This window comes from Pseudophryne corroboree, chromosome 2, assembly GCF_028390025.1.
Source record: "Pseudophryne corroboree isolate aPseCor3 chromosome 2, aPseCor3.hap2, whole genome shotgun sequence".
NCBI lineage: Eukaryota > Metazoa > Chordata > Amphibia > Anura > Myobatrachidae > Pseudophryne > Pseudophryne corroboree.
The window spans coordinates 891,232,398-891,258,856 of NC_086445.1; the positions used below are offsets into that span (position 1 = coordinate 891,232,398).

General features: G+C 43.5%; 1 protein-coding gene across 1 annotated transcript in view; it reads right to left on the reverse strand.

Moving 5' to 3' along the window:
- Positions 1 to 1,124: 1,124 nt before the first annotated feature.
- The window catches only part of WSCD1 (WSC domain containing 1), a 259,167-nt gene continuing 233,832 nt past the window's right edge, over positions 1,125 to 26,459 (reverse strand). The window contains exons 6-9 of the mRNA XM_063956006.1: positions 24,968 to 25,145; positions 9,065 to 9,229; positions 4,269 to 4,469; positions 1,125 to 1,885 (exon numbers count right to left, since the gene is read on the reverse strand). Of these exons, the coding sequence (XP_063812076.1) occupies positions 1,533 to 1,885; positions 4,269 to 4,469; positions 9,065 to 9,229; positions 24,968 to 25,145 (897 nt within the window). The 3' untranslated portion in view covers positions 1,125 to 1,532. The remainder of the gene's footprint in view (positions 1,886 to 4,268; positions 4,470 to 9,064; positions 9,230 to 24,967; positions 25,146 to 26,459) is intronic.

The window sequence follows — 26,459 nt, forward strand, 5'->3', positions numbered from 1 at the left end:
TGATTTAGGACCAAGCTATCATGGAGGCATGTTCAAACCTCTGTGATACACAGGTACAAATTTTAATTATACTGCAGAGGGGAGATGGAGCTGATCAGGACCTGGGGGTCATAGTTAAGGCAAGCATATCTTATAATGGCCCTGCCCCCCTTGCACAATGTCACAAATCATATAGTCACAAAGTAGGGAAGAACCAAATATCATATCATCATAGTAGGTGACCTGCTTTCTGAAATTCCAGAGTCTACCAGAAGTTCCAGGAGAGTAGCTAAGCATGTTGCGATAATTGGAACTGAAGGACCCACAGGGCTTTGACACTCCAAAATCTAGCTAATGATGATACAGCCCTGCCTGGGATGACCATTAGAGTGTCAGCATAATCACTGAACTATCATGTGAGGCACACTAAACATTAGGGGAACGACAGTGTCTTTCTGAACTGGACTTCTGAAATTAAGATTCATGTGGATCTTTAAAGCAATTTCCCAGCACAGTAGAAAAAGTCATGAAAACATACCCATTACCCAGAGACGAGAGAACCAATTCAGATTATATACAGTTACAGTGATACGCTAAATAACATAGAATATGGTTCATCACAAGAACAATTTACTGCAACCGTTTTACAAAAATCCATTTGAAATGCTTTATGTCAAGTTACTATTGTGATTAGTGAAAAAAAATAGAAAAATAGGTTAAAAAAATATAAACTGCTCTCTAGCAGGCTATTTACCTATGAAACGGCAGCACTAACTAATTTACATTGTGTTCACTAATATCTGTTTTATCCATTTTACAATCTGTTATACAAGTTACTAATTATCATGGTTTCCAATTACCTAGACTAGTTTTACCACATTCTCTTGCTTTGGAAATACATTGGAACAGTACAGTATATTTGCTTTTATATTTTTTGTTTGTAACTTCTTTGATCTATGTGATATATTTTTTCAGGCTTTATATTATTTGTTCACTTTTACTACCTTACACATGGTTGATGAATACCATATATCAGCTTATCTGTCATCTGATTGTGCACATAACAACATCTTACACAACCCTTCAACTGTGACCCCCCCAACTCAATTTTCTGAGTCTTAGAAAAGAAATACACAAAACACCCATTGTAATGAAAATATGCCCTTTTCTGCTCCCAACTTTATTCATTTTTTTAAGAAAGAAATTCTGATAGATTGCCAGTTCTGACACTAGAACATCTGAAACTACTCCTGAAAGGTATTGCTTAAAGGCAGCACACATCAACAAAGGAATCAGTTCTAGAACACACAGTGTACAACTGTACAACTCCTGGCCATTAGTACAGTGGAGGAACACACATAGAAAATATGTTAATAGCTTCAGTCTGAATTTTTAACCACCTTTCTACTAGTCTAGCTTCAGTCTTAATTTATAGTCAGCTCTCTTCTATTCTTTTCTTCAATTCTACTTAAAACATTGAGTTTCTCTGAAGCACAGCACAGAGAGATTTTGCAGATGTCCGTGATGCATACTGTTCCAGAAAGCTCCCGATATCATCTTGGCATATATTCCTCTGGTAAGCCTGTAAAGTTTCTTGCTCTAAGTGCTTTATCAACCGTCCTGATATATCCATCGATCATATCTTTCATCTCCCGCGTGAAGGGATTCTTGACTGACTGGCTAGAGCCGATTCGCTTGAAATTCCCATCCTTGATATTCTCCACACAAAGAAGACGATCGTCATTTATTGGAAAATTGAGAAAGGCCACTATTTCCCTCAATTTTCCAGTTAGGTCCTTTTTCAAATCTTCATAGTGGACTACAATAAGTTTCTTTCCATACTGGAGCCAGTCCAGTGCATGTGAGGCCCACCAGGACGCATAGCTGTTAACAAATTCTGGCCATTCTAAATGAGAAAGTAAAAGAAAGAAAGTGGTTCAATATGTATTTTCATGATTACATTTGATTTGTTTCAATACAGAAATATTATCTTAGAACAGAGGTGTGTAACTGGTGGGTCTACAGCCCAAAACAGTATCTGATTTTAGAAATCCACTACTCCTGAAAGGAATTGCTTAAAGGCAGCACACATCAACCATTTCTGAGGGTACGGGCAGATTTCACCACGTTCTCCTATACTTATCTCAGCTTTTGCCAGCTATAATTATCATGCAAATCCCTTTATCGACATTTTGAAATACTGTAGGATAGTGTGCGATAAATGGGAGTGCACAGGCTGCGATAAGACTATTTTTTGGGAAATAGGTGTGAAAACATTAGCTTCAATTGCGGATCACGTTATCACAGCTAATTGGATACCCCCCATAGATAGAGGTAATGAAATATTTCACACACATAACATTGTCACCTGCAATACACACTGTCCCCATGCGTCCACACTTTCATGACTGATACAAGCTATACACAGTTCAAATGTGCTTTCCTCTAGGAGACCAAGTGCAATGTATATTTGATGGAAGCTTGTGAATTGTCCAATATGAGAGGCTTAGGAGTGACACCAGTATGATAACCTATTATGTGCTGTATGCTTATGCTGGTTGACATTTTAAGAAGCTGACATAAGCTCCATACACACTAGGCGACGTCGCTCTATGAGCGACGTCATCTAGTGTTTCCCCTACTGGCCCGGGCAGTCGGCGGATGCCCGTACACACTGAGCGATATGACCGCTCATATCGCTCAGTGACGTCACTCAGCCGCCGGTCGTGCATGCAGCTCCTGGGCAACAGTCCAGTTAAAGCATGCATGCACTGCCGACAGCGATGATTGTTGCCGATCCGTGGACCCATGCATCGATCATCGCTGGCGGCATACACACTTGCCGAGAAAATAAGCAACATCACTCAGGAAGTGGGAAAATGAGCGACGTCGCTCATTTTCTTGGGAAGTGTGTATGGGCCTTAAGAAATATTAACAGTAATGTAACAGTATTGGATGTATGACTATAGAATATTTTTACAGACTTTATACAGAATTTATAAATTGTTTTCAGCAGCTGCCTGCAAGCTGCAGCACCACAGTGCTGTGTCTGTGTGACTGTGTCACTGAAACTCACAATCAGACAGTTCTCAACTGACAATGCCACTCCCGAGTCCCGACAAGATGACCAACCCTGCTTCTTCTGTTTCTTCCAATTTGGCTGCACCACACAAGACTCCTAACCAACGCCCAGCCAGCTGCATCCTGCTTTGCTCCTCCCAGTCCCCGCCTACCGCCTGGAGCCTGCTGATGCTTAAGAGGGTTTCCGTCTGGAGCCAGCTACTGAGAGAGTCTCGCGATGATATCACGTCATGAGACCTTCACCTTACCAGTGGTGCCAGCAGCAGGTGGAAGTCACAGTCACTCACAGGCAGCCAGGTGAAACACATGTACACCCCCCCCCCCCCCCCACCACACACACACACCCATGCAGGGGCCTAACCCGCCGCTTGGCCGCCCAATAATTTTTAATAAAGAGAAAAAAAAGGGTGCTGGTGTGTGCTCTGGCCAGGGCCTCCCTGTCATTCTCAAGCTTGGGTAATCTGTAACTCACCGCCCCCCCTCCCGTTGCCACTGCATGCAGGAGGTGTGATGCCTCCTGCTGCATTAGCATATTAGTGCTATCCACTGGCATATTTATAATGGGTGCAGTGTGTGCAGTGCACACGGTTCCCTGGGGTCCAGGAGGGCCCACACCGCACACCCTGCACACATACTTACGCTCTGGAGTCCCATGGCATGGCAGCAACACTGTAGAAATCACTGTGCCATTTTCCCGGTGTTTTGGCCATGCACAGTAGGAAAATCACTGTGAAAATGGCCGCCATGTCATTTTCCCAAAGATCTGTGCATGCACACTAGGCTCTAGGTAGGGTCAGTACTGAAAGCTACAGTGCTGCCGGCTAGAAAGGAGGGGGCCCAGATGGAGCATGTACATGGACCTACTCCTCTCTAGATACACCCCTGGTGCTTTTTACTGCTGTTTCTATGTAAGCAGCAGCAATAGTAACTCCAACCACATCTCAATCAGGCCCCTTGTATTGGGACATGCTTTGTTTTGAGTACAATATTACTGGCCAATGACTTAAGACAAAAGTTGAGCACCGCTGTTCTAGAACATGGCAATACAGTAGAGGCCTGCTGAGTACAGTTAAACACACCCCTTTGAAATCCATCTTTATCTCTGTGATGTAAAATATGCACCATCACAAACTTGGAGCAACTCAAAGTACAGGTGTGGAGACATAAGCGTGCAGATGCAACTTATGAACCCAATTACATCTACTCACCATTACTTTTCCAGTGCCTTTCTGTTGCATATCCAAGGTGTCCGCCACACTTTCTGTTGAATTCTGCCATCAATGCCTTGTAAGGGTTACGGATTAGTAAAATGGAGGAATCGTACATTTCTATCTCTCTCTTGCCACTTTCATGAGTCTTTACACATATTGTCCGCCCGCTCCTCCAGTGATCTTTTTCTCCTTTAAAACCTGAGAAAAAGGAAGAAAAAAAGACTTCATACTACATATGGGTCATGCTGTGAGAATAGTAAGGATGGTGGTAGTGAGCTAAATGGGGGTGGAGAAGGGGGGAGGGAAAGAGCAGCCGGCAAGGGCAAGGGTATTTGCATGGGTTCTAAAGAGGGTATTAACAAAGGTATTGCCAAAACATTAACTAACAACAATTATGTGTCATCATTACAGCATATAGAAAAGGATGTATGTAGCATAAGGGAAAATACTTATGTCAGGGCGGAGAATTTAGGCCTAAACATTGGGTTGATCAAAGAGAAGAGTAAGGTGGGCAGTATTAAGTATGGTGGGAGTGGAGAGGGAGCGAGAAGGACAGTCAGTATGAGTAACTCTAGGGAGGCACTAGTAAACATGATAGGATATCTTTTAAAAAACAAGTGGATAAGGGAACCACTAAACTAAAATGTATGCTTGCAAACGCAAGAAGCCTAGCAAGTAAAATGGGGGAATTGGAATTGTTAGTATCAAAGGCTGAGTATAATATTATATGTATTACAGAAACATGGTGGGATGACTCTCACGACTGGGTTGCAAACTTGGAGGGGTATTCTCTTTTCAGGAGGGACAGGGCAAGCAAAAGAGAAGGAGGTTTATATCTTTATGTTAAACCATCTCTTAAATCATACTTAAAGGAGGCTATTTATGAGTGGCGATAATGTGGAGTCCCTATGGGTTGAAATCTCAAGTGGGGGTATTGATGCAGAAAAACTAGTTATAGGCACGTGCTACAAACAGCCGGATATTAGCATACACGAGGAAGAACAACTCTTGCAGCAAATCAAAAAGGCTGCGGGATTGGGGGACATCCTAGTGATTGGGGATTTTAATTATCCTGATATAAATTGGAGTAACAATTCATGTGTTAAAGCAAGGGGCAACAGGTTCTTAAATATGTTAAAGGATCACTACTTGTCTCAATTAGTCGAGGATCCAACTAGGGGTAAAACTACTGTGGATCTAGTTATTACTAATAATGTGGACATTATATCAAACACTAAAGTTGGGGAGACTTTGGGTAACAGTGATCACTATGTGATCACATTCAACATCAGTTTCAGGAAACATAGCTATAAGGGTTCAACAAAAACATTTAACTTTAGGAAGGCTAACTTCAGTATGCTGAGATGTGCACTAAACGACATTGAGTGGGAAGTTTTGTTTCATGGTAAAAACACTTCATAAATGTGGGATCCTTTAAAAGGGTTGCTAGATAGCAATATTTATACATTTATTCCCATGGGCAGTAAGCGCAGGGGTACCAAACTCAAACCGATGTGGCTTAACAAGATGGTCAAGGCAGAAATCGATAAAAAGAAGCATGCATTCAAAGCATTTAAATCTAATGGAAAGGAGGAGTCATTCCAGTACTACAAGGAATGCAATAAAAGATGCAAAAAGCAATAAAAGCAGCAAAAATTGGAAAACGAAAAGCAAATCGCTATAGAGTAAAACCAATCCTAAAAAGTGTTTTAAGTACACAAACAGTAAAAGGTTAAAAAAGGAGAACATAGGTCCAATAAAAGATGAATTTAGAGTATTGATAAATGATGACGAATCAAAAGCGGAAATACTGAACAATTTTTTTTCATCAGTGTTCACCAGAGAAGAACTGATGGTGGGAGTAGTGCATAGCAATAGTGACAGTAATGATTCATGGTTAGATACTTGTTTAAGTGAAGAACTAGTCAGGGAGAGATTACGCAAAATAAAGATTAATAAATCACCTGGCCAGTATGGACTTCACCCGAGGATTCTTATTGCGCTTAGGTCACAACTAGCAAGACCCCTATACTTGATTTTCAATAGTTCAATTAGGTCAGGCATGGTACCAAAGGAATGACGTATAGCTGAGGTAGCGCCATTATTTAAAAAGGGATCCAAAAATAATCCGGGCAACTACAGACCGGTTAGTTTGACATCTATATTGGGGAAAATATTGGAAGGAATTCTAAGGGATAACATACAGGAGTATCTGCAGATCACTAAGATTATTAGCAAGAACCAGCATGGGTTTCTGAGGAACATATCTTGTCAAACTAACTTAGTTAAGTTCTATGAGGAAGTGAGCAACAATCTTGACCAGGGAAAATCAGTGGATGTGGTCTACTTAGATTTTGCAAAAGCCTTCGATACAGTGCCTCACAGGAGACTAGTCATCAAATTAAAGGAGTTTGGCCTAGGAAAAATTGTTTGTACATGGATAAGTAACTGGCTGGATAACAGGGTACAGTGAGTAGTGGTCAACGGGAAGTCTTCAAGTTGGACACCAGTAGTCAGCGGAATACCACAAGGGTCCATACTCGGGCCACTACTGTTCAACATATTTATCAATGACATAGAAATAGGCCTGGAAAGCACAGTGTCAATCTCTGCAGATGATACTAAACTGTGTAGGGTAATTCATTCAGAAATAAATGTGGAGTCTCTGCAGAATGACTTATCTAAACTTGAAATCTGGGCATCGGAATGGAGAATGAGGTTCAATATAGAAAAATGCAAGGTTATGCATTTCGGGACTAAAAACAAACTTGCATCCTACATATTAAATGGGGGAAGTCTAGGGGTAACAGTTTTGGAAAAAGATTAGGAGGTACTCATTGATAATAGGCTTATTAACCGTATACAATGTCAAAGCGCAGTAAAGAAGGCAAGTAAGGTGCTAGCGTGCATAAAACGGGGAAATGAGACAAGGAACGAGGATGGAATCCTGCCACTGTACAAATCATTGGTACGTCCGCACCTGGAATATTGTGTTCAGTTTTGGGCACCAATGTATAAAAAAGATATTGTGAACTCGAAAGGGTTTAAAGGCGAGCTACTAAATAGATTAAAGGGCTAGAGGGACTGGATTACGAGGAAAGGCTTACTAGGTTGAATATGTATGCACTGGAAAAGAGGCGTCTAAGAGAAGACATTGTTAATGTCTTCAAATATGTAAAGGGACGTTACAAAGAGTTATCAGAAGAATTATTTATTAAAAGAACTCTGTTTAGGACACGTGGGCACTCGCTAAGGCTGGAAGAAAGAAAATTCCGTAAAGGGTTCTTCACTGTTAGGGCAATAAGGATTTGGAATTCCTTGCCAGGGAAGGTGGTAATGGTGGACTCTGTAAATACATTTAAAAAAGGATTGGATTAATTTCTGATTGAAAAGGATATCCAAGGTTATAACATTTAAAATATTGACGTTGATAATCCGGGTGTAACATGATTTATAGTTGTTAACTAGTCCTAAAACATTCTTCAGCAAGTACATTATAATCAACTCAACTTAATACAGAATACAGGTTGAACACGATGGGCATTTTGCCTCTTTTCAACCTAAATTACTATGTTACTATGTTACAACGCAACTGCAGAATGCAATAATATGTTTGCTAGGCTGAAAGAGCATGGTGCAGGTAAACAGAAGTATCTGCAACAAAGTGTTGGGTAAAACACAACATTCTAGGGCTGATGCATAGTTGAACACATCCAGGTGTCTACAGTGGTGGTGAGAAAGGGAGGAGAGGGTACAAATTACCTGGGCCCAGGACTGATGGAGGTGCACAGTGAGGGCACAGTGGGGGCCCTCTCCCCCTTACCTGGCAGCAGCAGCTGCAGCTCTTCTCCTCGACCCAGCACACGCTACTGTATGCTAGACTGCAGTGTAGCCCTGGAGGCACTTAAAATACAATTTTTTGCAGTATTTTTTTTACTAAGGGTGCATGAACACGTTTCCTGTGATTAGGCCACGCCCCCTGAAAAGTACCTGGGCCCAGCCAGGCTCTCTACTGCCCTGGGTGTCCACACTGCCTCTATCAATAACCTTGCTAAAATGGCCCTCACAAGTATCAGTGCACACTTACACCAGCCCTATCTCCGATGTAAGAGAGCCACCTTAAACCAGATGGATCATTGCGTATGCAGGTGGAGTGTACTGTCTCTGTCTTTCCATTTGGCATCTTATTCACATCGCAGCCAAAAGTAAACAGCCAATCATAGGGGAAAATTCAATTGTTTTTTGTGGTGCCCAACGGAGCAATTAAAGTGCTACTGGCGAGCAGAAATGTGTGAAAATTGACACATTTTTGCTTCACACCAAGAACTTTAGATGAGTTTAGCTGCTTTATGCAACTAAACCCAGTCTGTTTGGGCGCAATCAGTGCCAAAAAAACAAAAAACATTTGACTCCCGATCTCTCATCCCTTTAGACGGGAGATCAGACGTGCAAAAACAATTGACCTGCGACGTTAGCCACACAGTTTTAAACATACTGTACAAAATCTCAGATGGAACTTGGAGTGAGAAAAAATTGCAGTCGCTGCATTGTAGCACTCCGTATACAGATTCAGATTAGTTTGCAAAAAGATGTTTACATGTCACACATAAAATGGATCAGTGTAATCTAGCAAATGAGCTTTATCCTTCCAGTTGTGTTATTTGTGCAAATAAAAGGCATATTTTAATAGAAAACGATGCTCAGCATGACTGAGTCGCCCGGAACCTGGTACGCCAAGAGTGCCTGTTTGGCGTGACTGAAGCCAGTGTATGAGGAGTCTCTTTACAACATACCTTTATTGTACAAAGTCCCATCAAAGTAGTAGCTTCCAGTGTAGAACCCTGTAGTATGCTCTATAAGGTGCCTCACCCAGGTGTTCCCTGCTCCAGGAAAGCTTGACAATGCAACAAATACTTTGGACTTTGTAGGTAAAAACTTTCTTGTTGTACATCTGGTATCTAAAAGAAACAAAGGAAACACCATTATTAACACCTCTTTAAAAAAATCAATAAACATTATTTTTTTTAAAAAATCAAAAACCTATAGCTAAAACACAGCACATGTATACAGGTGCCATATGGATTCTTTCTATTAACACAAAAAAATTATGATATTGTAACAGTTTAAAAAATATATATGAATAGCAAATAAAAGATCCAAGCAGGGTTTGTTTGTAAAACACAGTGAAATATGAAAATGATCCCAGTAGATTTGGGTGGGACTGGTACTGACCCAAATTCTCTTATTTAAAATTATAGAAAATGTAGAAAACTACTCCAGCTAAGCAAGAAATAAATGTAGTCCTGTATAAGGGTCTGAGTGTATACTTTTATCAAATTGTGAATGCGCTTCTACTGCAACAAGAAATGCTTAAGCCAGTTGTACTAAGAGGTTCATTCAGACCTGCACACTGATCCAGCCCGCAGCGCAGTTTGCAGATGGCAGCAAACTGCACATGCGCAGTGGGCGCACAGCCGCTGCATGGACATGCACATTGTGGTCGCATCCCTGATGGATGTGGACACACACATTGCGGACTCATCCCTGATGGATGTGACTGCAATATGATTGAAAGCATCAGGCATTTGTGGTACGGTGACGCAGCATTGGGGGAGCAGGGAGGGGCAAACGGGAGTGGGCTAGTACTGTTTTTGGTGCGGCTGCGTGACGTCACATTAAAAAAATGGATGCTGACCTGCAAGGCTGCACTGCCAGTGGTCAAACTTAGCTCCGATGCATCCGCAATTAGTTTGCGGACGCATTGGGAGGTGGCCTCACACATGCTGAGTGGCCCATAGCATGTGCAGAGATGAATGCAGATCTGGCTGCATATGCAGCCACCTGCGTTCATCTCTGAATAACCCCCTAAGCCTTGGAGAGAGGAAAAGTGTAAACCAATCAGCTTCTGTCATTTTTCAAAAACAGTCAATCAGATCCGTTAGGAGCTGATTGACTGGTACTTTATCTCTCTCCAAGGCTTAGTACAGTACATCTCCCCCATTATATTGTATGTACTGTTTGTTTTTATCTATATACATAGGTACATACAGAGTGTATTCTGAGATGCACATCTAAGCATCTGCATACTGTACCTCCCAACTGTCTTGCTTTGAGCAGGACAGTACAATTTTTTGGGGACAGTTCTGCCAGTGGGCCGCAGTGTCCCACTGGGGGGAAAAGACTGGGAGGAGTTCTGTCACCGCTGCTCCGCACGGCATCTATTCCCATTGATGGGAGCGCCTGGGGGCAGCCCATGATTTTGTGGAGAAAGCTGGGCACCCCCCAACATTGATGGAAACAGGGATTAGCTGCTAGGCTCTGCCTCTTCACCACAAGGCTCCATCTCCTTTTTGAGGGTCCCTCTTTCATAACTGGCAATGTTGGGTGGTATGCTAATCTGTCACCTGCCTCTTAACATTGGACAGTTTATAATTGGAACATAGGCCCTCATTCTGAGTTGATCGCTCGCTGCCGTTTTTCGCAGAGCAGCAATCAGGTGAAAAAACGGCATTTTTGCGCATGCGCATGGTACTTAGCGCACATGCGCTAAGTACTTTCACACAACAGTTTGCAGTTTTACAGAAGCTGGAGCGACGTTTTTCAGTCGCTCGAGTGTTCGTAGTATAATTGACAGGAAGTGGGTGTTTCTGGGCGGCAACTCGGTGTTTTCAGGGAGTGTGCTGAAAAACGCAGGTGTGCCAGACAAAAACGCAGGAGTGGCTGGAGAAACGGGGGAGTGGCTGGTCGAACGCAGGGCATGCTTGTGACGTCAAAACAGGAACTAAACAGACTGTAGTGATTGCAAGATAAAAGTAGGTCTGGAGCTACTCAGAAACGGCATTACATTTTTCCTGTGCAGTTCTGCTAATCTTTTGGTCGCACTTCTGCTAAGCTAAGATACACTCCCAGAGGGTGGTGGCATAGCGTTTGCACTGCTGCTAAAAGCAGCTAACGAGCGATCAACTCGGAATGAGGGCCATAGTGCATGGCTGTGGCATCTCTGTACTTGAGTGTAGATGCCCTTACTGTATCTGAGTTGCACTTACAAACACCTGATATGCCTCTCCACGTATAGGAGCTGCAGTTGAATAAGCACAGTAAAAGAAAGTAGACTATTAATCTGCAGAGTCATCCTTAAATTCTAATTAAATTAGGCCCTACACAGCTATAGTTACAATACTATAGTAATTTACATGGCTAAATTAGGCCTTACACAGCTATAGTTACAATACTATAGTAACGTACATTACTAAATTAGGCCCTACACAGCTACAGTATAATTACATCACTAGGCCAAAACCTACTTTTATTTATATGATGCAGATGACAAAACTATTCTACCACTTAGAGCAAAAAACATTATTCTCACAGTATTTCCTGTCCTGCCCCACTTTGAAGCAACTACCATTGGTCAACCACACAGCTGGCTCAAACCCCCTCGTGGGTGGGGTTGGGGGTAGCCACATAACAAACATAAGGTGCACAGTTTCCCTCCGGCATGTCAGGTGCACACACTCCTCATTAACTACTTCTCTGTAAGTTCTCCTTGTCATTAAGTATATGGAAAACTCCCTTTAGAATAGAGATGTGCGGCGGGCACTTTTTCATGTTTTGTGTTTTGGTTTTGGTTCTGGTTCCATCCTCGTGTTTTGGATCTGGATTGGTTTTGCCAAAACCACCGTTTCATCTTTTGGTTTTGGATATTGATGATTTTTGAAAAACATAAAAACAGCTAAAATCACAGAATTTGGAGGTATTTTGATCCTACGGTATTATTAACCTCAATAACATTCATTTCCACTCATTTCCAGTCTATTCTGAAAACCTCACACCTCACAATATTGTTTTTAGGCTTTAAAGTTGCACCAAGGTAGCTGTATGACTAAGCTAAGCGACACAAGTGTACGGCACAAACACCTGGCCCATCTAGGAGTGGCACTGCAATGGCAGACAGGATGGTAGATTTAAAAAATAGACCTCAAACAGCACATCATGCAAAGAAGAAAAAGAGGTGCAATGAGGCAGCTGTATAACTAAGCTAAGCGACACAAGTGTGCGGCACAAACACCTGGCCCTTCTAGGAGTGGCACTGCAGTGGCAGACAGGATGGCAATTAAAAAAATTAGGCCACAAACAGCACATCATGCAAAGAAGTAAAAGAGGTGCAATGAGGTAGCTGTATGACTAAGCTAAGTGACACAAGTGTGCGGCACAAACAACATGGGACGTGCTGGAATTTGGCCAGATGTAATACACGCACAATATTGGTGGCAGGGGAGAGCGTACCCCAAAACCACACACACACGGCAAAGCCTGTAATATTAATTTGGATAATAACCCTTTTATTTGGTGCTATTATAATAATATGCAGCACAGGCAAGCGTACCCCTACTCCTCACAGGGCAAACCCTGTAAAAATGATTTGGATAATACTATAAGTAATGTATATAAGCCTTTTATTTGGAGTAAATAATATACAGCACAGGACACCACCACTGGACTTATGGCCGCACAAGACACCACCACTAGGCTGATGCAGCTTAAGACAGCACCACTGGATTGGACTTATATGGCAGTACCCATGGACTTATACGGCAGTACCCCTGGAGTTGTACGGCAGTGTCAGACAGGATGGCACTTTAAAAGACTAGTCCCCAAACAGCACATGATGCAATGAAGAAAAAGAGGTGCAAGATGGAATTGTCTTTGGGCCCTCCCACCCTTATGTTGTATAAACAGGACATGTACACTTTAACAAACCAATCATTTCAGCGACAGGGTCTGAAATTACTGGTTTGTTTGGGCCCCCACCAAAAAAGAAGCAATCAATCTCTCCTTGCACAAACTGGCTCTAAAGAGGCAAGATGTCAACCTCATTCTCATCCTCCGATTACTCACTCCTTTCAGTGTGTACATCCTCCTCCTCTCATAGTATTAATTCGTCCCCACTGGAATCCACCATCACAGGTCCCTGTGTACTTTCTGGAGGCTATTGCTGGTAAAGGTCTTCCCGGAGGAATTTATAATTAATTTTGATGAACATCATCTTCCATACATTTTGTGGAAGTAACCTCCTACGCCTATCGCTGACAAGGTTACAGGCTGCACTAAACACTCTTTCGGAGTACACACTGGAGGCGGGGCAACTTAGGTAAAATAAAGCCAGTTTGTGCAAGGGCATCCAAATTGCCTCTTTTTCCTGCCAGTATACATACGGACTGTCTGACATGCCTACTTGGATGCTGTCACTCATATAATCCTTCACCATTCTTTCAATGGTGACAGAATCATAGGCAGTGACAGTAGACATGTCAGTAATCATTGGCAGGTCCTTCAGTCCGGACCAGATGTCAGCACTCACTCCTGACTGCCCTGCATCACCGCCAGCGGGTGGGCTAGGAAATCTTATCCTTTACCTCGCAGCCCCAGTTGCGGGAGAAAGTGAAGGAGGAGCTGTTGACGGGTCAAATTCCACTAGAGTTGATAATTTTATCACCAACAGGTCTTTGAACCTCTGCAGACTTGTGTCTGCTGGAAAGAGAGATACAACGTAGGCTTTAAACCTAGGATCAAGCACGGTGGGCAAAATGTAGTGCTCTGATTTCCACAGATTGACCATCCTTGAATCCTGGCAAAGCGAATGAAGGGCTCCATCCACAAGTCCCACATACTTTGCCGAATCACTCCGTCTTAGCTCCTCCTTCAATTTCTCCAGCGGCTTCTGCAAAAGCCTGATGAGGGGAATGACCTGACTCAAGCTGGCAGTGTCTGAACTAACTTCACGTGTGGCTAGTTCGAAGGGTTGGAGAACCTTGCAAAAGACGGAAATCATTCACTACTGCGCTTGAGTCCGGTGCATTCCCCTTTCTTTGCCTATATCGTAGGTGGATGTATAGGCTTGAATGGCCGTTTGCTGCTCCTCCATCCTCTGAAGCATATAGAGTGTTGAATTTCACCTCGTTACCACCTCTTGCTTCAGGTGATGGCAGGGCAGGTTCAGGAGTGTTTGATGGTGCTCCAGTCTTCGGCACGCGGTGGCTGAAGGCCGAAAGTGGGCCACAATTTTTCAGGCCACCGACAGCATCTCCTGCATGCCCCTGTCATTTTTCAAAAAATTCTGCACCACCAAATGAATTGTATATGCAAAACATGGGATGTGCGGGAATTTGCCCAGATGTAATACACGCACAATATTGGTGGCATTGTCCAATATCACAAATCCCCAGGAGAGTATAATTGGGGTAAGCCACTGTGCGATGATGTCCCTCAGTTTCCGTAATAGGTTGTCAGCGGTGTGCCTCTTATGGAAAGTGGTGATACATAGCTTAGCCTGCCTAGGAATGAGTTGGCGTTTGCGAGATGCTGCTACTGGTGCCGCTGCTGTTGTTGTTGCTGCAGAAGGCAATACATCTACCCAGTGGGCTGTCACAGTCATATAGTCCTTAGTCTGCCCTGTTCCACTTGTCCACATGTCCGTGGTTAAGTGGACAGTGGGTACAAATGCATTTTTTAGGACACTGAGGACACTTTTTCTGACGTCTCTGTACATTATCGGTATCACCTGCCTAGGGAAGTAGAACCTAGATGGGATTTGGTACCGAGGACACACTACCTCAAACAATTCTCTAAGTCCCACTGAACTAATGGTGGATACCGGATGCACGTCTAACACCAACATAGCTGTCAAGGCCTCAGTTATCCGCTTTGCAACAGGATGACTGCTGTCATATTAAATCTTCCTCACAAAGGACTGTTGGACAGTCAATTGCTTAGTTGAAGTAGTACAAGTGGTCTTCCGACTTCCCCTCTGGGATGACGATTGACTCCCAGCAGCAACAGCGGCAGCAAGAGCAGCAGTAGGTGTACCACTCAAGGATCCCCTGGAGGAATCCTGGTTAGGAGAGGACTCCTCAGTCTTGCCAGTGACATGGCCTGCAGGACTACTGATGTTCCTGAGGCGGAAGTTGACATTGAGGGAGTTGGTGGTGTGGCTTTCAGGAGCTTGGGTACAAGAGGAAGTGGTATTTAGGTGTTAGTGGACTGCTTACGCTCTTACCCAAAGTTTCACAACTTGACACTGACTTCTGATGAATGCACTGCAGGTGACATATAAGGCATGATGTTCCTAGGTGGTTAATGTCCTTACCCTAACTTATTACAGATTGAAAGAGGCAACACATGGCTTGACACCTGTTGTCCGGATTTGTGGAGAAATAAATACACACCGAAGAGGTGGCTTTTTGGTATTTTGTCCAGGCATCACAATGGGCTTATTTATACCACAGACAACAGGTGTCTGACCAGGTGCCTGATTTAAACAAACCACATCACCGTCAGAATCCTCCTCGTCAATTTCCTCCTCAGCACCAGCAACACCCATATCCTCATCCTGGTGTACTTTAACAGTGACATCTTCAATTTGAATATCAGAAACCGCACTGTGGATGCTCCTTCCAGCACTTGCAGAGGGAATGCAAATGGTGGAAGGAGCCACCTCTTCCCATCCAGTGTTGGGAAGGTCAGGCATCGCAATCGCTGACACACTTGGACTCTCCTTAGGGATTTGTGATACCATCTTAAAACGCACTATTTTTTGCTGTGCTTTTTCTAGCTTAACTCATCATTTTTCTAGCGGGAGGATGAGGGCTTCCATCGTCATGTGCAGCTGAACCACTAGTCATGAACATAGGCCAGGGCCTTAGCCGTTCCTTGCCACTCCGTGTCATAAATGGCATATTGGTAAGTTTACGTTTCTCCTCCGACCATTTAAATTTATTTTTTTGGGTCTTTTTACTGAACTTTGGCTTTTTGGATTTTACATGCCCTCTACTATCGCATTGGGCATCGGCCTTGGCAGATGACGTTGATGGCATTTCATTGTCTATGTCAAGACTAGTGGCAGCAGCTTCAGCACTAGGAGGATTTTATCCTCCAAATTTTTGTTACCATTATTTTTTGGGAGTTATATAACAATATGCGGTACAGGAGAGCATACCTCTACACCACACAGGGCAAACCCTGTGAAAATTATTTGGATTAAATATTAATAACCCCTTTATTTGGAGTAAATAATATACAGCACAGGACAGCACCACTGAATTTATATGGCAGCACCACTGGACTGGACTTATACGGCAGTACCACTGGAATTATGTGGCAGGATCACTGAATTTACATGCCAGTACCACTGGAATTATACGGCAGGATCACTGGAATTATACAGCAGTACCACTGGACATATATGATAGTATCACTGGACTGGATTTATACGCCAGTACCACTGGAATTATACAGCAAGATCACTGGATTTATAAGCCAGTACCACTGGAATTATACGGCAGGATCACTGGATTTATACGCCAGTACCACTGGAATTATACGCAGGATCACTGGAATTATACGACAAGATCACTGGATTTGGACGTCAGTAACACTGGACATATACGGCAGTATCACTGGACTGGACTTATACGCCAGTACCACTGTAATTATACGGCAGGATCACTGGATTTATACGCCAATACCAATGGAATTATACGGCAGGGTTACTGGATTATACGCCAGTACCACTGGAATTATACAGCAGGATAACTGGATTTATATGCCACTGCCACTGGAATTATACGGCAGGATCACTGGAATTATACGGCAGGAACACTGGAATTATACGGCAGGATCACTGGATTTATACGCCAGTACCACTGGAATTATACGGCAGGATCACTGGATTTATACGGTAGTATCAATGGAATTATATGGCAGGATCACTGGAATTATACAACAGGATCACTGGATTTATACGCCAGTAACATCGGACATATACGGCAGTATCACTGGACTGGATTTATACGCCAGTACCACTGTAATTTTATATGGCAGGATCACTGGATTTATACGCCAATACCAATGGAATTATACGGCAGGGTTACTGGATTTATAAGGCAGTACCACTTGACTTATACGCCAGTACCACTGGAATTATACGGCAGGATCACTGGAGTTATATGCCAGTACCACAGAAATTATACGGCAGGATCACTGGATTTATACGCCAGTACCACTGGAATTATACGGCAGGATCACTGGAATTATACAGCTGGATCACTGGATTTATACGGCAGAATCACTGGATTTATACGCCAGGATCACTGGAATTATACAGCAGGGTCACTGGAATTATACAGCAGGATCACTGGAATTATACGGCAGGATCACTGGAATTATACGCCAGTACCACTGGAATTATACAGCAGGATCACTGAAATTATACGGCAGGATCACTGGAATTATACGTCAGGATCACTGGATTTATACGGCAGTACCACTGGGATTATACGGCAGGATCACTGGAATTATACGGCAGTACCACTGGAATGGATTTATACGCCAGTACCACTGGAATTATACAGCAGGATCACTGGAATTATACAGCAGGATCACTGGATTTATACGGCAGTACCGCTGAACATATATGGCAGTATCAATGGACATATATGGCAGTATTACTGGACATATACAGCATTACCAATGGGCATATACAGCAGCACAGAGACACCACCACTGGACTTATGCAGGACAACACTGCACCACTGGACTGGACTTACACAGCAGCACTGGACATATGGCAGCAGAGGACACCACCACTGTGACTGGACTGATGCAGCACAAGACACTAACACTGAACTGATGCAGGACACTGAGGATGGAGACACGTCCTCTCTCTACACTCTCCAATGCCAGAGTGAAAATGACGGCGATGCACGGCTCCTTATATGGAATCCTAACCCCGCGGTAAGCCGACAGCGGGATGATGACGTTTTGCCTCTTTCTGGATTCCGAGTCAGGTGGGAAAACCCGATCCTGACTCGTATCCGGGCTCATTACGTGAAGTCCGGGGGGGGGGTTCGGTTCTCAGGGAACCGAACCCGCTCATCTCTACTTTAGAATAACCAGTGTTTTCCCTGATGTGGTTGCTAAATTTGCTTCTGTCTGAACATTACATGCTGCTCACTATAAAGAGAACATGTTATCCATGACATGGAAGTGGATAATGTAAAACTGAGAAAGAAGCTACAGTATCTCAGCATCCCACAGACAACTATTTTAAGTGAGAAACTCCATTTAATGTTTTAAGTATCACATTGTCTTTCAAGGCATTTAGGGGTGTTCCTTTTTGGGGAACATGCAGATTTTTCATCCTCAACTGCAAAACAAATGAAATATTTGCTTTTAATAATGTCTTTAATCTATCTAGCCCTCGGCTCGAGAGAAACAGACGGGCTTAGATAAAATCCCAAGCACCTGGTATAAAATGTGTGCTGTTCGCACTGCATATTTATCAGTGCATCTCGCAGTCTATACTGAAAATGATATTCAAGAATGGACTGCTTCATTAGGGCCATCAACACATCATTGCAAAGCGAAGAAGCACATTTTTTATGTTCCGACATGTTAGAATAACATGACGATTGTGATCCACTGAGGTTGTTTATTAGTGAATGAATTGTTTTTTTCCAGCAGGACCAGGAACCCAGCTCAAACTCTTCTGAATTCATATGATAATATAAAGAACAAGTAACTGTGCCTGAGGATGCCTGAATTATTAAATAGCTCCACTGTATTCTGGGTGGCTCTGACTTGTGTCAGTGTGTGGGTACTGTATTTCATCTGTGGAAAACATGGAGGAGATAATACAGTATGCCATCTAGTAATAATTTAACAAATGAAATGCTTTGATGTGAGTACAAAAGCAAAGTATGTACAATACTGTACATAGGAGAGAAATAAATATGGGGTACAGCAGCCATCCCTGACGACAGTCTTCTTGCACACTATGGCCCCTGTTCATGTTGTATTGCAATACAGGTTGAGTATCCCTTATCCAAAATTCAAAATCCCACATTTTTGGGTCCCCTACTGGAGATAATGACATACAGTATATATTATATATTATGTGTCTATATAGATATATTACATAGATATATAATATAATAGTGTGTGCGTGTGTGCGTGCGTGCGTGCGTGTGTGTGTGTGTGTGTCATTAATTCAGTAGGGGAACCAAAAATGTGTGATCTTGGATAAGGGATACTCAACCTGTAGTACAAAAATCGCGAATCGAGTGATTTTTGTACTAATGCGCATGTACAGCTAGTAAAGCGCAATCGACTCCCAGACAGATGACAGCAGCGCATGTTCCATTGTAGGGGAGTGGTCCGGCCAACGCAGGCATGGCCAGAACATTTTCGGGGCAGCTGCGTGACATCACACACAGCTGCTCCGACAAAGAACATGACGGCGGTGCGCATGCCTTCGCAGCCAGGCTGCGAAGTCAGGGGGCATCCACAGTTGTTGCGACCGCAATCTAATTGCAGAGCATTCATAATTAGATTGCGGTCACAGCCGCTTGGTGGCGGGAAGCATGCTAGGTAGCCTCAAGCATGTGACAGAAGCAGATTCTGCTTTTTAGCAGAATCTGCTACTCTTACTGAATCAGGTCCTATATCTATTTGTTGGACGTATTTTAATTGCGTCTGAATCACCCAGACCTGTGTGTATCTGCTTATCAGCCCCCTTTTTCTATTTTAATTTATGGAATGCACAAAACCTAATATGCAGAATGCGGATGGTATAATAGTTAGCATTACTGCCTCACAGCACTGAGTCCATGGGTTTGATTCCCACCATGGCCCTAACTGTGTGGAGTTTGCATATTCAAACATAATAAATAACACTAGTGTATAAAGGTGTGTGTGTGTGTGTGTGTGTGTGTGTGTGTGTGTGTGTGTGTGTGTGTGTGTGTGTGTGTGTGTGTGTACATGAACAGACTAGCTGGGACAAGTGGTTTTTATCTGCTATCAAGTTCTATGTTCTATACTACATTATATATTTTTTCAATTTCTTCAAGGCATGATTCCTCTAGTATAGTACTATTTAGAAGTCCAGAAAACCACTCAACCAGTCAGATAAGCACAAATTGATATTTCTTCTGTTAAACAGATTTGTTGAATTTACATTTTCACAAATGTACAGTATTTTATTTAACTTTGTTACTATATTTTTTATATCTTTTCCTTACAGTTTGTACACTAGAGGTGGCATTTACCCTGTATGCAGAGGTGTAGCTAGGCGCCATGGTGCCTGGAGCAAGGGCATGTTTTGGCGCCCCCCTTCCCCTGTACTGAATTGGGGGCCTAGCCAACATGTGGGTGCATGTTATATTTGAAACAAAACAATATTTAAAAATCCTAAATTGGTGACAGGGCCGTTTCCAGACCTTGTGGAGCTCAGGGCAATAGTTTCCTTTGGGTGCCCCCCATGTTTAAAATAGGCTCAGTACATGCTGAAGGCTTGCAACAACAATATAGAGGCATGGCAGTACGGATGGTTTAATGGCTAGCATTACTGCCTCACAGCACTATAAAGAGGGAGGGCAGAGCTGTCAGTCTCTCCCGCTATCACCTCTGGCCTGCCCTGTTCCCTACCTAGTCTCCGAGCCAGTGCACCCCCTCTGTGCACCCCCTCTGCTTCCCTTCCTCCTGCTCTGTGGCTGCCAGTACAGTGGCCCACAGGGATGGGGGGTGGTGGGCGGCAGTGCGCCCTCTATCTTTTTTGGTGCCCGGAGCTCGCGCTCCACCGGAGATACCCTCGCTACACCCCTGCCTGTGTATATAAGCAATCCCTTGTCTTTGTGTTACTTCACTGGTCACTATGTTGCGCTAAGAAATTTAAGCCTAAATGTATACACAAATTTAAATTTATTGACCTACTTTTGTGCCCAGAGAGGTGGCTCAAGTGGTACGTGGGGGACTGAATGGCAGAAAATCATGGCCCACTGTGCAATACCGCAATTCAGCAGTATGCAGGGCTGCATTTACGTGACTTGCAACAACTGGGTTCATAAAGCCTCTGCCAAAGCCACTTCACTGGGGAAGTGGGCTGTATCCAGAATGGTGTACTGCTGAAAACTCCCCAAATTTCATGAATCTCCGGAACATTGCAGAAGTGTAGGAAAGGATGCTTAACATCAGATTCATTTTTAAATGGGTGAGCTGTCCTCAGAGCCAGCTCTAGGCAAAATAGGCACCTGCCTAGGGCATCTGGAAATTCCTAGGGCATCTGGGCAAGTGGTGGATCCAGGCAAGGTGATTCATAGCGCTGTGTGGTTGAGTCAGGGGCAGATTGGGCAGCCGGGCTAGTCCCCCCAGGTCGGTCCCATGCCCCCCTCTGCCTCCCCAATTTACATTTTGCGCAAGGCCAGATGGCTGCTACCGCGATCGTGCTCTGATCGGGCAGTGGTTACTGGTCCTTCTTTAGTTACAGGCTACACTAAAATGGCCACAGGAGGGCTGCTGTGCATGCCCAGCAGCTGCTTCCCCATGGAACTCCAGCTGCAGCAGCCAGGAACATGGTAGCTGGGTAGGAGACTCACATGCAGGGGAAGTCTACGCAGGCTGAGATGGGCGCAGGAGACACAAGAACACATGCCTTCCATCTGGTCGATTCTGTGTTACATGCATTTGGCCGGTTCCAGGCATTTGTGAATACAGCAGCAGCAGGTACTCAGGTAAAAGATCAGTCTCTCTGTATGCTTTTTATGTTTTAACCATAGGGGTTGTGAGGCCAATTTCCATACTGCACAGCCCCTACCTTTCCCTAAGCTGTGAGACACTGGTGGAAATTTACTAAGCTCCCAATTTGATTCGAGATTGCATTTTCATACGAACATGCAACTCGGAAATTTATTAAACACAAATCTCAGCAGGGTTGGGCCAATTCCTATTGAGATACACTGTCATCCACACAAATATGAATCAGTAGACCATCGGTCAAACACGGTTGTTTGTTCACATACACCTCATACAACATGGGAATTTACTAAGAATTCGTATTCGCAATCACTGCAGACAATAGCCATACACTGCCGCAAAAGCATGGAAATCGGACAGAAATAGAACTTTCAAATAGACCTGCTACTGGCTAGCGTGTTTGTAGAATCATGCACGGATCAGTGAGATCCGTGCATGCTTTTCTATTTTAAAAGAAAGTGAGTTAAAAATAAAAAATAAAAATTGCATGGGGTCCCCCCTCCTGAACACAACCAGCCCTGGGATCTTTGAGCCGGTCCTGGTTGTTAAAATATGGGGGGGAAATGCGTAGGGGTTCCCAGTATTTTAACAACCAGCACCGGGCTCCTGGACCAGTCCTGGTTCCAAAATTATGGGGAGAAAAGACGTAGGGGTCCCCCATATTTTTGGAACCAGCACCGGGCTCCACTAGCCAGGGAGGTAATGCCGCAGCCAGGGGACACTTTTATACAGGTCCCTGTGGCCGCAGCATCACCCACCCCCCAACTAGTCACCCCTAGCCGGGGTTCCCTTGGGGAGAGGGGACCCCCCCAATAAAGGGGCCCCCCCTTCAGGCACCCAAGGCCAGGGGTGAAACCCAGGGCTGTCCCTGCCATCCGTGGGCTGTGGATGCCATGCTCATCGCCATAAAATGTGTAAAAAAAATTATAGATTAGTCCTCTTCGTTCCATGTAGGCATCCAGGGGTTAAAAAAAAATTGAAAAAACCTGGTCCACGCAACTTAAAGGGATCCATGTGTATACATGGAACCCCTATTTCCGAATGGCAGGACCCCTCATGACTCCTGTCACTTAGGGACCCACTAGCCAATCAGGGAGCACTACTTCATAGTGCTTTCCTGATTGGCTGTGCATTCCCGGACTGATTTTACTAATGTCTCCCGTAAAACACTGCCCAACCATACAAATTACATCTTTATAGGTGAACTCTAATTGAAAAAACACAGTAGTTTCGTAAATTACCGTGGGGTTTTTTTCTTTCAAAAAGTTGCAATCTCAAATGGCTGCAACATGAATTTTAGTAAATTTACTCCACTGTCTTCCTTGTTTGTCTCCTTCCTCTGCACAGGGGGGCTCCTCCCCTTCCATTGTGCAGTGTTACAGCACCTCCCCCCCATTCCTCTGCAGGACAGGATGCTGTTCCACTTCCTACAACTTGCCTGACTGTACAAAAGCTCCCATGTGGTGGTGGAATGGGTGTGCCAGTGAAGCACTGGCTAAATTGATGTGTCATGTGTTTACATAAATAGCGAGGTAATAACTTGTGGGGAGAGGGGCTGATATGTGATTTCATCTCTCTGTATCTTTTATCTGTGTGACTGTCGCTTCCTTCTGTGAGTCTCTTCCCTCTGTCTCTTTCCTGTCCATCTATCTCTCTGTCACTATCTGCCCCCTGTCTGTTCATTCTGCCTGTCATTTCCCTGTGTGTCTCTTTCCACCATCCTCTCACATCCTCTGTCTGTCTCTTTCCTCTGTATCTGTCTTCCCACCATCCTTTCACATCCTCTCTCTGTCTGCCTGGCATTCGGACTGGGGCATGGAGGGCCCACCGGGGGATGCAGAGGTAAAGGCCCATGCTTAGGGGTGTGGCCAGCTGCCACAGAGGCTTGGCTAACATGGTATGGGCCCCATGATAAATATATATAGTAAATACTGCTAGTGCATGCATGATAGTGTACCAGATTAATAACTGCAATGCACTGTAGATAATATGTATAATGTACAATTCAAGTGCACAGTGGGAACCTGATCCATAGAGGAGGAGGTGGGCCCCCAGGCAGTGGGGCCCACCGGTGGTTTCCCCTGTACCCCTGTGGGCCAGTCCAACCCTGCTGCCTGGCTATCTCTTTACTCTGTGTCTCTCTTCCCACCATCCTCTCACATCCTCTGTCTGCCTGGCTGTCTCTTACCTCTGTGTATCTCTTCCCACCATCCTCTGTCTGCTCTTTTATCTCTTTGCTCTGTGACTCTCTTCCCACTATCCTCTCAAATCCTCTGTCTGCCTGGCTGTTTATTTCCTCTGTCGTCTCCTGTGCTCGGTCTGCTGATCTGTCTCTTTCCTCTGTGTCTCTCTTCCCACCATCCTCTCACATCCTCTGTCTGCCTGTCTGTCTTTTTCCTTTGTGTGTCTCTTTTTGTGTCGTCCTTTGTCATCTTCATAAATGAGTCAAACTTATCCCCTTATCTACCCAACATTTCATATTGTGTGGATTTCCAAGGAGGATAGACATAATAATTACTAGTGAACATTCTAAATTAGTTAACATTTTTAAAAAAGGTATTCCATACAGAATCTTGCCTAGGGCATCAAATTGGCTAGAGCCATCTCTGGCTATCCTACAGCAACAACCAAGAGAAAGGGAATGGCAATAAACTTCTAGATTACTTTTACAGGTCATTTGTCACATATTAGTTTTCTCATGAATTCAGTGGCATGTGTTAGTAAGGCTTTGTTTTGGTAACTGCAAAATATAAAACAGTCACATATTCTGATGTTTATTGGAGCTTATTTCTTTCACAATGAAGCCCTTGGGACATTAGACTTTGCTAAGCAAGCTTAGAAAGAGACACTAAATGAAGCCACGAGGCTAGATAAAATAAATCTAATTTTCATTACTAATCTTAAAATGACTCGTTTATTTATACATGTTGGAATTGTATGATTACATTACTGTTTGTGTAAACTTTTATGGTAGGAATTCCTATACAGTGCTGGGTCATAGCACAAATCACCAATTTAATAAAAATATACAATTCTTCCATATCCCTGTGTAGGTTTAAGCTGCATTCATCAACACTAGACTGAAAAATATATAAAATTGACATATTTACCTTGTATGGGAGTTTGGTATACAGAATAGTAACTATCTTCCCTTAGGACTTCCGATCCACTGCTGTCATTCAGGGACCCGGCACAAAGAGAGTCATCCAAGTGTTCAAAAAGGTTAAACTGTACAGTTGGGTAACCACAGAAGCATTCCGGCCATCGCATAATCGCCAAGGGATATTCCTGAGAGGGGACAATAGGAACATACATGATTAGACAGGAAAATGCCGGGTTAAACAAAGATCACTACTTCTTTCATGTGCAATGGTAAACCGAACAGATTTATTTATTTTTGACAATAATAAAATACAATGTTGGAGTCGTTTGGTTTGTTATTATTTATAGGGGTTGATTCCATTTCGAACGCAACCTGCAAATGCACGCATATGGCACACATACGGTAGCCCTGAGATTGTGTCATTTTGTATGCAGCCCATAGGGCAGCGAACAAGAATCCGTGACTTTGGGATTTAATCAAGGCAATTTGGTGTGCCGTTGCTGGTGTTCCATGCCAGTGTAGTGGCACATTACGGGCATGGTGCCTGATTCAGAGCAGTATGCAAAGCCGATGTTCGCGCAACAGGGTGATTATTGTCAGACTGTGCATGTGCTGTGTTTGCATTGCGCATGCGCCAAATTGCCCCTGCACACATTGCGCATGCAATAAGGATTCCCTCACACAGTGATTGACAGGAAGTGAACATTTGGGGGTGTTAACATGGTTGATAAAATGCAGGTGTGCCATGGCTGTTATCAGGTGTGTATCGGACATAGGCTGCAGATCCTAACGTACAAAAACATGGCACCTCTGTGAATACTGCTGGGTCCAGTCTGCATAGTCATAGGTCTACCCTTCAGTCCAATGTTTCTTTTTCTTGTGTATAGGCTGTGTGTGTATGCAATTACGAATGAGTTGCATAACTTGTTGATATCTGCAGTTGCACTGCATAGAAAATAGCACTTGCAGCTGCATTAGCGTACTTTTCTGGATCAGGCCAATAGTACCCTACTGAATCGAATCTTTCAGTGATGAAACTACAACCACATTTTTTGTTTCCAATATTTATACATTTTATTTATGGCAACAGGATGAGTAAAGATAAAAACATACTGCAATGGCTTAGACCATAGAGAATTATTTTGTGAGAAGACCCTTCCAAAATGAGAATCATCAAGACTCCCTGCAGAGTGCGATGATGGATCTCTATCACTTGTAGATTATACATGTACTCACACAGAGTTGTTAATAAGCAGACTATTGTTTACTGCACATTAATATGCAGAGGTTTCTTTCACTATCTCTCCACAGAGTTCTCGTCTAAACCTGTCACCTCCTCTCCCTTAAAGTTCACAGCTAGAACGTAGAGGTGCGTAAACGATTCTTTGGAGAGCAAAAGCTCTCAAGCTTAGACGTGACTTAGAGTGGAATAACATTATATGTTTTGCTTCAATTATCCCTCAGAAGAAATAATGAAACAAAAAAAGAAATAAATATTT